This window comes from Pseudonaja textilis, chromosome 17, assembly GCF_049901715.1.
Source record: "Pseudonaja textilis isolate UNSWEBS1 chromosome 17, rPseTex1.2, whole genome shotgun sequence".
In the NCBI taxonomy this organism is placed as follows: Eukaryota; Metazoa; Chordata; class Lepidosauria; order Squamata; family Elapidae; genus Pseudonaja; species Pseudonaja textilis.
In genome coordinates, this window is record NC_142006.1 from 9,271,210 (window position 1) to 9,282,909 (window position 11,700).

At 48.8% G+C, this 11,700-nt stretch overlaps 1 protein-coding gene across 4 annotated transcripts; it reads left to right on the top strand.

Moving 5' to 3' along the window:
* The first annotated feature begins 17 nt into the window (after positions 1-17).
* SLC2A8 (solute carrier family 2 member 8) lies at positions 18-7,965 on the top strand. Of its 4 annotated transcripts, none has more exons than XM_087914286.1 (11): positions 18-285; positions 2,054-2,200; positions 2,875-3,037; positions 3,146-3,352; positions 3,980-4,079; positions 4,709-4,920; positions 5,288-5,431; positions 6,182-6,290; positions 6,409-6,573; positions 6,866-7,011; positions 7,315-7,965. In XM_087914286.1, the coding sequence occupies exons 2-11, from the start codon at positions 2,106-2,108 to the stop codon at positions 7,453-7,455; spliced, it is 1,482 nt and encodes a 493-aa protein (XP_087770412.1). In that variant the 5' UTR covers positions 18-285; positions 2,054-2,105; the 3' UTR covers positions 7,456-7,965. The 4 variants fall into 4 exon arrangements, with proteins under 4 accessions (XP_087770412.1, XP_026568346.1, XP_026568348.1 ...); XM_026712561.2 differs by having other exon boundaries at positions 89-285; positions 5,285-5,431; XM_026712563.2 differs by having other exon boundaries at positions 144-285; positions 2,084-2,200; positions 5,285-5,431.
* The last annotated feature ends 3,735 nt before the right edge of the window (positions 7,966-11,700 follow it).

Sequence of the window (11,700 nt, forward strand, 5' to 3'; positions counted from 1 at the left end):
CGTCGTCCATAGAGATGGAGAGAGTAGAGCGCCCTTCCCGCTTCTTTTCCTAGAAAGGCCTAAAGAGAAGCAAGACCAGATGCCGCTTCTCTTTTTTAACGCCGATGCACTTCCGGTCCTACGCCTTGTGTGGCCCCGCCCGGAAAGCGGAGCCCAGGGGGGCGGTGTCTTTGGTTCCACCTTGCAAACCCGCTGCAAACGAATCGGCCGTTGTTAGATTTGGGCTCGGCGGGGAAGCGCCGCTCTTGGGGGCTGGAATTAAAAAAGGAGAAGGGGGAGGAAAAGGTGAGTGGGGGGGCTCCGGGACAGTCCCCCTTTTTTGCATGTCTTGCATGCTCTGGATTCCCAATATTGTCCCTTTGGAGGGCTGTGCCGAAGGGTGGAATGGTCGCTTTGCCCAGATAGATCCCTCCCCAACCTGGCGCCCTCTGCAAAGATTCGCATCTCAATTCTCTTCCCAACCTGGGAATTCAGGGGCCTGGCAGAGCTGGAGGGCGGAAGGATGTTGCAATGGGAAAAGCCAGCCGCTGCCTGTGTTTACAATGCCCAAGCATTCCCCCCCTCTCGGACGCATCGGGCGTGGCCGCTGATCCCCAGAAGGGGAGTAAACAGGGGAAACGGAGGAGATCAATGCCAGCTTTCCAAGATTAATGCATTTTTCCTCCTACATAGTCCACCTTCCAGGAAGCTCTCTGAGCAGAAAGGCAGAGACCGCAGGATGCCAACCTCTTGGCATCCATGTCAGATATTATGCCACCAGACTTGAAATTCTAGACCTAGAAAACCTTGAATTATGCCGCCTTCAGTCTGATCTAAGTATGGTATATAAAATCATACATTGCAAGTCCTACCTGTCAATGAATACTTCAGATTCAACCACAACAACACAAGAGCAATAGATACAAACTCAAGGTTAACCGCACCAAACTTGATTGCAGGAAATACGACAGAGTGATCAATGTCTGGAATAGTCTACGTGACTCTGTGGTTTCTTCGCCAAACCCCAAAAACTTTCACCTTAGACTGTCTACTATTGACCTCACTCCCTTCCTAAGAGGACTGTAGGGGGCGTGCATAAGTGCACCAAGGTGCCTACTGTCCCTGTCCTATTGTTTCTTTTATTTTTCTTATATGTACCCATTTCATGTATTCATAACTATGTATATACTTATACCTATTATCTTGTAAGCAAGTGACAAATCAAATAAATAAATAAATTACAGAGAAAAGCTGCCCCTCCACCCACCCACCCAAAATTATTTCAGCTTACATATAGACAAGATTGCTTCCCCGTCCCCCCGCAAACATCAGAAAAAGTGGTTTTTTTCAAACACGGGTTTGTGCTGGAACTGATTGGGTGGGCAAAAGTCTTAGGCGTGAAACTGATTAAGGTCTAGTCAGTTTTGGGCCAATTCAGAGAACCAGTTTGGTGTGAGGGTTCAAAAGGAAACTCATTGCTTGGATGGAAGGGGGGGGGCGCTGTCCGAGTGGACAAGCCTAGATTACCTGGTGTCAAACTAGTGATTTGTGAGAGCTTGTGTCATGCCAAGACATGAACTTGCTGCGTGTTGATCTGAATCGTGAAGCTCTGGGGGTATTTTCTGGAGAGAGAAAATTTCTTCAGACTGCCGTCATCCAGTCCTCAATACCATAATTTCCTCTTTTCCTCATTCTTGCTTTTCTGGTTGATCAGATAGAGAAAATAGAAGTCACTGTCTAAGCAAGAAGCTGCATGCAACCAACTTTCATTTTCATGTATGCCGATTAGTGTACATTCAAAGTGACAATAAAGTGAGTCTAAGGAAGAGATAGGAAAGAGAATTGCTGGCTGTAAAGATGATTATATGGTCTTGTCCTCAAGGGTATTCCAGGAATAAGCCCACCGCAAATAGCTCCTTTTTGAGCAAAGCAAAGAATGGAGAGTGTGTGTCTTTTTCTGATGGAAAATTAAAATCAAGAGTCTGCAGTTTTATAACTAAGGAAGCTAGTGGTTTGAAGTCATATGATTTGCTTCTCGTTTTTTCTTGTCCCCCCCTTTCCTTATAATTTCAAGGGACTTAAGGGACAATTTCCTATCATTAAGCGTCTTCTTTGGGGCACAGCCAATGGCTTCTGAGGAATATAGACCCCTTTTGGATGCTAACCCAGAGACGGAATTGAATGCTGCTGGAAGACCCTCTCAGCTGGAGATTTATTTGAGGTGTGTATGTATTCCTGCTTCTGAAATGAGGCTGGCCAGATCCGTTGAAGGGTGAGCTGCCCAGAGTAGAAATTGGATGGAGGGATGGATGAATCTATCAGTCAATCAGTGAACCATCCGTGAGCTCTGTGTCTTAATTGTCTCAGTTTCTGACTTCTGCTGAAGCCCACATGGGCCAGCTTGATTGTTGTAAATAGACATAACAATATTGTGAAGAACACCAGTGTCCTCCCCCCCTCCCCAGCAACTAGATGGAGGGGAAGGCAATTAAATGTCTAAATAATAAATTTGAAGAATCTCTATCCTATCGTCTTCTTTTACGACCCCATAATCCCTCGCGAGGTGGAATCTGGGCAACTGAATGGAGATGAGTGTTCACTGGCCAGATGCCCTTCCTGTCACCAATGCCGTTGCCGGCCCCTGGTGTAAGCCATACAGCTCATCCATATCTGTTGACTTAGGAACGCTGGAATTCCTTGTGGATCCAGTTAGTTGTCTGCTCTTCAAACTCATAAACAGATGCACCTAAACTCCTTTTACCCACGAAAGCCAGGGAAACATCGGTGTGCAAAGTCCTCGCCACACTTAACAAGCCACATGTCTTTAATGCTTCTGTTCCCGGGTAGTAGATCCAACCCGATATTCACCACCAGTTGGTCTCGTTTCTCTCACAGCAAAGTCCAAAACCACAATCTCTACTTGGCCACCTTCGCTGCCGTCTTAGGACCGCTCAGCTTCGGCTTTGTGCTGGGCTACAGCTCGCCGGCCATCCCTAGCCTGAAGCGAAGCCACAACCCAGAACTGAGGCTGGATGATACGCAAGCGTCCTGGTTTGGGGTGAGTTGCCACCAGGACTTGTGAGCCGATCGGGCCACCACCACCCCCGGAACCTGCCGTTTCATTTCCCTGCTTTTCTCATTTTTTGTCTTCTGTGTCTTTCGGCAGTCCGTGGTCACGCTGGGGGCCGCAGCTGGCGGGACACTCGGAGGATACGTGGTGGACAAAATTGGCCGGAAACTTAGCCTTATGCTCTGCGCGGTCCCGTATGTTTTTGGTTTCTTGATCATCGTCTCGGCCCAGAACATCTGGATGCTTTACCTGGGAAGGCTGCTGTGTGGCTTGGCCAGTGGCGTCACATCCTTGGTAGTTCCGGTAAGGGGTATCCTGTGTCCATCTTATGCCCGTGTGATTTCCCCAGAGCAGGGGTCAGCAATCTGCGGCTCTGGAGCCACATGCGGCTCTTTCGGCCCTCCTGCTGCGGTTCCCCGTCAGCTGATCCCACCATACCTGGCTGGCCCCTCCCCTCCCCGTCACTCCCCACCTGGCCTGAGAAGGCAAGGGGGATGGAGACTCGCTCCCTATTCCAGAGCAGGAGGTGGGTGGGTGGGAGGGAGGGACCGGGTTGTTATATTATTGGCTTCTGTGGGAAACGGCTCCAAATGGCTCTTTTGAGTGTTTAAGGGTGCTGACCCCTGCCCCAGAGGATAAGAGAAACCCCCTACCGCTAAATCAGCAATAGCAGCTGAGAAGGTACGAGCGTTCAGAAGTCGTTCCTGCATCCGCCTGCCTGGATATAGGAATTGGGGAATTAACCTAAGCTACCTCGTGCTGAGCTAAAGTCAGTCAACCCTTGTCTTTGAAGTTCATTTTTGTTCTCATTAAGGCAAGACGCAAAAATAAGCAAAGTACCAGTTTTAATTGGAAGATGAAGGCGACAGTAAGGTTCCACAACCTGCCTGGTCCTCTCCGTTAATTTAATTTTTCTTGCTTATGTCTTAGATATATATATCCGAAACGTCTCATTCCAAGATCCGAGGAGTCCTTGGTTCATGTGTTCAGCTGATGGTAGTAACTGGAATCCTGGGAGCTTACCTGGCAGGTCATGTTCTGGCTTAAGATGTGTTGTTAAATCTTGGTGGGTGGGAGGCTTTTTGTCCCATCTTCCCTGGAAGGAACCGTGAGGAAGGAGAAAGAGGAAGGAAGGAAGGAAGGGAGGGAGGAAGGAAGGAAGGAAGGAGGGAAAGAGGGAGGAAGAAAGGAAGAAGGGAGAGAGAAGGAAGAAAAAGGAAAAAGAAAAGGGAAGGAAGGAAAGAGAAAAGAAAGGAAGGAAAGAAAGAAAAAGAGGGGAAGAAAGAAGGGAAAGAAAAAGAAAAGGAAGAAAAAGGAAGGAGGGAGGGAGGGGAAGAAGGAAGGAAAGAAGGAAGGAGATTGAAGAAAAAAAGTGGATAACAAGACATCTGTTTATGTAATTTTCATCCTGAAAACCCAAAGAAAGCACCGCAGTCTGCTCCTTTTTTCAATTTTGAGCAAATACGATTCTTCACATGAATAATCAAATATACATTTTCTTTGCTCTAAGTTTCAGGTAAGATCCCCAACCGGTTTCTGGTTTTAAATCACAATAAGTTGTCGCATCATCTCTTCTAGCCATGAGCCTGTTTTTGTCCAATATTTTTCCTCGGGGGGCCCTAAGACCAGCCCTCCTCCCTCCCTCCCTCCCTCCCACAGGCATGGCGCTGGAGTGGCGCTGGCTGGCGGTGCTGAGCTCCATCCCTCCCTGTTTCCTGCTGGGGCTCATGGCTTTTGTGCCCGAAACTCCTCGCTTCCTGCTACGCCAGAACCGGCAGTCTGAAGCCGTCGCGGCTTTGCAATTCCTGCGGGGCCCACTGGTGGATCACGAGTGGGAATGCCGGGAGATTGAAGCCAACGTCAACGAACAGGTGAGGGAAGAATCCACCAGGCAGTCCCCAAGGGCCTCGTTGCTTAAGGCCTTCCTTTCCGTTTTCACTTTTCTTTTTCCTTTTTTAATTATTTTGCCAAAATATAAAATACACAGAGAAGAATCCGGGCCAGAGGGAAGTACCTTGATCCACCCATTAAGCATAGGGCCCATATTAAAGCATGTATGTACCCATCCATTCATCTGTCTAAAAAGAGAAATTAGAAAACTAGGAGGAAGGGGAGGGAAAACGAAGAAAAAAAACGAAGCCTTCCCCTAAATAATTTTTCAGTGCTGTTGTAACTTTGAACAGTCCGCTAAATGAACTGTTGTAAGCCGAGGACTACCTGCCTGTCCCTTTGTAGCAGGAAATGAGCATTGCCGAGTTCAAGAACCCCTCCATCTACAAGCCCTTCCTGATTGGGGTGGCCATGATGTTCTTCCAACAAGCGTCCGGGATCAACGCCTTGATGTTTTACGCCGAAACTATCTTCGAAGACGCCAACTTTAAGGTGAGGGAGTGAACTGTGGGTTGTGGTTTCTCCTGGGCTGTTTCGACTCCGTTAGAGATTAACTTGGGGTGGTAGAATGACACCCCTTGATTGTATGGACCAAATCAAGCCACCGGGACAGTCAATCAGAATAGAGCTGGAAGGGACCTTTGAGGTCTTCTAGTCCAACCCCAATTTGAGACAAACGATTCTCCAATGTCTTCTTTGCCTTCTGGTGCTCTGCCTATTAAGTTGACCCCCGCTCTTCTGTGGGGCAGCCCCTCAAATACTGGAAGGCTGCCCTTATGTCACCCCTAGTCCTTCTTTTTATTAGACTAGACCTTGTTCCAAAGGACATTTCCTTAACTTACATCATCCTCGACTTAATGACCAGAACTGGGAGCAGCATTTCCATTGCTAAGCAAAGCAGTTGGTAAGTGAATCACACTCGATTTTACGACCTGCTTGCCGTGGTTGTTTAGCGAATCCCTGCAGCAAAGCGGCCCTTAAGCGAACCCAGCTCCCCCCACCCGGAAACCAGCTTGGAAGTTTGCAGATGTGAGCCTGGGATGCTACCTCCTCTCAGTAAAGACAGGCCCCTGAATTTTGACCTCGTGACCATGAGGGTGGCACAACCGTCATAAGTGCAAGGAACGGTCGTAAGTCATTGTCAGAGTGCCATTGTAACTTTGAAGGGTTTTGAGTTGAACGCCTGTCCTTTTGCCTAAGAAGTCCAACACAGCTTCCTTCCGTGTCCTTTGTGTCTCCCAGGACAGCAGTGCGGCTACCGTCATTGTTGGCTCCATCCAGGTCATCTTCACAGCAACGGCCGCTCTCATTATTGATAAAACCGGACGAAAAATTCTTCTCGTCATCTCAGGTAGGACGGAGGGGACCGGCTCTCTTTCCCCAAATTGAGGCAAGTTTTGAGTCTCCCCAATTTTTTTTGTAAGAGTTCGCGTTTTTTTCCTCTCTTCCATTCCCCCTCTCGCTCCCAGGAATGATCATGGCTGCCAGCGCCACGGTGTTTGGGGTCTATTTCAGAATTACCGTCCCCAGCCCCAGCAATTCCTCCCACCTCCAGGTGCTGAACACCCCCCCTGTGGAGGAAGGACATCCCCTGGCCTGGTTGGCAGTGCTGAGCATGAGTTTCTTCATTATGGGTGAGTGAGGGCCTTGCAGAAGTGGTGGCTCTCGGGGGGGGAAAAGAGGGATCCCGTGATCTCTTCTTGAAAACCTCCAGTGATGGCGCACCCACCCACAGCGTCTGGAGGGAAACCGTTCCACTGGTCGATTGTCCTCACTGTCAGGAAATTCCTCCTTAGTTGGCTCCTGCCTTAGGGGTTCCTCCAGCCCAAGGTTGCACCCATCACTCCACGGCTAGGTAGGGCTATCTGTTTCCCTGGCCCGATCTAATCCAACAAACGCCTTGTTTTGCTGTTCTTCCACCCACAGGTTTCGCCTTGGGCTGGGGCCCCATCCCCTGGCTGGTGATGTCTGAAATATTTCCCCTGAGGGCCCGGGGAATCGCCAGCGGGGCCTGTGTCCTCACCAACTGGCTCATGGCTTTCCTGGTCACCAAGGAGTTCCACGACCTCACGGTAAGTGAGGGAATCCCAGCCGGCCCATAGATTTCCACTGCTCTCCTCTCCTCTGCCTTCTGTGTCAGGCACTGAGCCCAGCTGTTCCTCCTCTTCCTCATCAGCCACCTCCAGACCTGGGGGCTGTTGGCTCTCCATCTGAGGGCTGACGGACGGCCCAGGCTCCGCCTCTGTCTCTATGACAGCTCCATTCCCTCTTGCCCCTCGGAGTCTCGGGTTGCCCTCATGGTGACCCACGCTGTCTCCTCCTTCTCTTCCGTGCCTTGGCCCAAAGTTAAACCAACGGCCTCCTTTCGTGCCTAGGTTCTCCTAACCCCTTATGGGACCTTCTGGCTATTCTCGTCCACCTGTTTACTCAACGTCATCTTCACCATTGTCTGCGTTCCCGAAACAAAAGGGAAAAGTCTAGAAGAGATCGAGGCGCATTTTCGCAGGCCGCGTTAGGACCTCAGCACGCGAGATTTTATTTTTCCCTTCATCGTGGACTTCACTAAGGTGGCGGCAAAGACATTGGTTGGTGAGGCCAAAAGCCTTCCGTTCTTTTGAAGATGGCCTCACGGTTCCGGCAAATTCCAGATTCTGCCTCTTCCCCTCACCAAGGTGGCCCGAAAATGTCAGTAATGAAAAGCGGTGCTACTTTTTCTGATCTGCAGGCCCAAAGGGTGCTCAGATTTCCTCCTGTAAACCTTTGCCTTTTGACATTTGAAACAAGGATGCTGCTTCAGTGTTGCTTCAGTAAATGAACCACTACAGTAACTGAGCTGTTTGTTCTTATACGGAGTTGGAAGCAGAGGCGAGGATGGTGTAATTTTCATTAAAGGAACCATCCTTGGAGCGTTTGGTAAAGAAATATAAAAAGCACGATTGGGAGAACGGAAAACTCAGTAGCCTCGAGGAAAGAAGGTAGAAAGGGGATAAGATTGAATTTAATAAAAAAAAAAATAGAAAGGATGCGACATAGAAAGCGGTTAAGATTTGCCCTGCAATACAAACGCAGAATAGTCGACAGGATTTGAAGGAGGCAAATTCCAATTGCATTGCTGGTCAGGATGATTTGGGGGAACAGCCTGTCTCTCGGAGAGATGGGTGCTCCTTTTTGGAGGTTTTCAAGAAAATAATTGGACCAACGCTTGTCCAGGATGGTGTATGGTCTCCTGGCTGGGTTGATCTTGATCTGAAATCCACAAAAGCAACAAGGGTGCCGGAGAGAGAATAGCCAAGCCAGGGGGGGGAGGCGTCAAACAGGGAATTAGCCTGGATGTTGGCACAAGAGGGCGAAGTCTCATCCCTCCTTTGAATGCTGTTGAACTTCATTTAGCGTTATCTAGGTCCAACCAGAAGATTCCTGGGGGTGGGCTCGAACAATAAAAACAGCTAATTGAACTCCTGACTTGTGAGTCTGGTTGTTGGCACCGGACAACGGAGCCATTGCAGTGACAGGGATTCGATCCAGGGGTATATTTTTCTCCCCTGTTCAATATTCAGAAGTCCAGGGAGAAGCAAGAACAGTTTGAGGTGCTCGTGAATTACAAGCGCATTCCAGAGGAACAAACCAACGATAAATAGCATTATCAAATGTCATAAATATTTATTACATATCGAGGAAGGAAAAAAAAACCAACCCAACAGTTGATTTTACAACTGTGGTCTATGGAACTTTCAGAACAGATGTTTGCCATTATATTCAAAGTATGATTCTCTCTCGCGCTGTTTGGTTTTTACAAGCTTTGAAAACACACAGAAAAGAAAGGAAAATAATACATTACTTGTAGCATTGAAAAAACAATGGCCAATACAATTAAGTTTAAGACACTTGGTGGTATAATTTAAACTTTTGAGACTCACAAGAGGATAAGCCACAGGCTGACAGCACAGAATCATTGAAAAGTACAAAATCCCACCGCAAGAGTTAACAGTCAAAGGGGCACCGTCCAGCAAAAAAGTTAGGTGTGAAGAAAGCCGTGATCCAAGAGGCATCGAGAAGTGGGCGGGGGGACTTAAGCCCCCCCCCAAAATTTCAGGTGATTTAATTTTCTGATCAACCTATGGAGGTGGTGAAGAGGCCGTTCCAAGCCCCCTTTTAACTCGTATTGGAAGTTTTTTTTTTGAAATATTATTTTTGAAAAAGACAACTTTGAGGAAGGAAAAAAAGGTTTCGCTTCCTACTCTGGAGGCTTCATCAGTTCTATTGGATGGTGTGGGAGATGGAAGGAGAGTTATTGACAGCTGAGATGAATTGGTGGATGAGGGGAACAAAAGGTCCTGACAGATGGTGGTGAGGGAAGGTGAGAATGGAAAAGTTGGATTTTCTTTGAAGTCAACTAGCCGTAACGTTCTCCAAGAGCCGTTGTGGTTACTCAGGGTTTTATCTGTGACCTCAGGGTCCACCTGGGTAGCCCAGTTACTCTCTCTCAGCCTTGGGGAGAAGGAGGCAAATTCTGAAAACCGCCATAACACACACACACATACATTGAAAACAGCCAAGAGGAGCTGAAATTGTGAGGTTTTTGGTGCTGAGCTTGGATGTTTTCTTCGAGACGTTTCATTGCCCAGCGAGGTAACACCATCAGTGGTTGAAAGGAGGGGGTTTATTCTTTTTATATATACAGTTGTCTCCCTCCTTCTAGAATTGATGATGTTACCTAGCTGGGCAATGAAATGTCTCCAAGAAAACCACGAAGCCAGAGAGCACCAGGGGTCCCACAGTTCAACCCCGAGCTACAGATCCAGCAGAGAGGATTGGGATTGGGAACAACCCCGATAGCCGTTGTGGTTACTCGCGAGTTTTATCCGTGGCCTCGGGGTCACCTCAGACCAGTTGCCTGCAAAGAAAACACAATTTTTGCCATTCTCATGCCCCCTCCTGCCTGTCCCCTGCCAACGAAGCTCAACTGTCAAAAAAATGTCCTTCCATCTCCCACACCATCCAATAGAAGTGATGAAGCTTCCAGGATGGGAAGCAAAACCTCTTCTTTCTTTGGGGGCGGGTGGGGGGGAGAACCAATCCAGTGGCCTTTTCCCAAAAAATAAAAATAAAATCACTTCTGATACAACTGCAACCCGGTTGACTGAGACTCTTCACAGCCACTTTTAACTTGCATTTTTTAAATTATCCGGCATGGGATCCACCTTGGAGAAACCCACCAGAGTTGAGTGTGAGCAACCGCTGGACCTCATCAGCCAATCACAAAGAGTGAGATTGAGGAGGAGGCGTCACGGATTTTAAGCGTTAACCGTCACCTTGACTCTCCCACTCCTTCCTGCCGATAGGTTGGTTGTCCCCGCCAATTCTTCTCCTAAGCCGCTTGGACTGTCCAAGCATGATTTCTCACCCACCCAAACTGGGCCGCCAGATCGACGGTGGAAGCTACGTCGTGCTTGGAAGTAGGAAAAGGGAGATGTGGAGTGGAACAGGGGGGGTCCCAATCTGCCTTCCTTCCCCATCGGTTGCTTTGGGGGGTGGAGTGGGGAGGGCACAGGGGAGTCACACCTAAACTCTTGCCGGGCGATGCTGGAGGGGCTCTTTGGAAAGAAAGTGGGGGGGGGGGACAGGAGAACAAGCGACCAGTGTGGACGACAAAACGGGCTTTGTACACGCATCGGCTCCCAAGGCCCTTCTGTCTGGCGAGAGGAGGTCCTTTCGTAAACTTCAGCAAGTCATCCTTGCCGACAGCACCCCCGCCCCCCAACTTAGATGGAGGAGGAGATAGACATGGAAGAGAAGGGGAAGATGGAAGAGGAAGGAGGGGAAGGAGAAGGAAGAATGGAGAAAGAGGAATGAACGAATGGAGGGAGGGAGGAAGGAAGGAAGAGGGATGGAGGAGGAGGAGGAGCAGAAGGGATGAAGAAGGGAAGAAAGGAATAGTAGCAGGAGTAGTTCTTCCTCTGGAGACAACAGAGAACCTCAGGGAAACATGGAAAAACTCAAGACACCAAGTCAAACGGCACAAACAGAACAGACGTACAAAGCCGACCGCAGCAGCTCAGTGTGTAATGTTAAAACGCTACAATCGTGGCTGTGATCTTGAAAGAGGCAAAACGTTTGCCACGTTTTCTGGGCAAAGGTGGTTCGTTGTCCCAGGTGCTGTTTTCTTCTTCTTCTTCCTTCTTCCTTCTTTTACTTGCAACCGTGGAAGTTCGACCGGGCAGGAAAAATGCTGCTAAGCCTTTCCAAGATTTCGGCTCAAGAAGGAAGACAGAAACAATCGAACAACCAAAAAAAAGACAGAGATCGGCCTCCCATCATCTCCCCTCCTCTCTCTCTGAAGACTACAACTCCCAGCATCCCCAACCAGCATGGGCCGGTGCTGAAAGAGAAGAGGCTGGTAACTTGAACAGGTGCCAGGCCAGAGAAGGCTAACCTGGTTTTGTTGTTCGGGAGTAGGAGCGTTTGTTGGGAGGCGAAGGGGAAACGTAGTCAATGAGTATAGTAAATTCTACACCCCACCCCATTAGGTTTAAGCTGTAAGAAAAACGTTCTCTTGAGCCAGAAGATTCTGGCAATTGACCCTTTGCTTCCAGATCACCCTTGTTTAAGAACCACGCCAGCCTGACTGCACGCTCTTTCAGTGACGGACTCAGGAGCGATGCACCGTCACATACAAATTGCAAACACAGCTCTGGGTACCAGCAGAAAACCTGCCTGGCATATAGGAAAGCAGCGCATCAAGTCCAAAGCCCCCCGTCTCT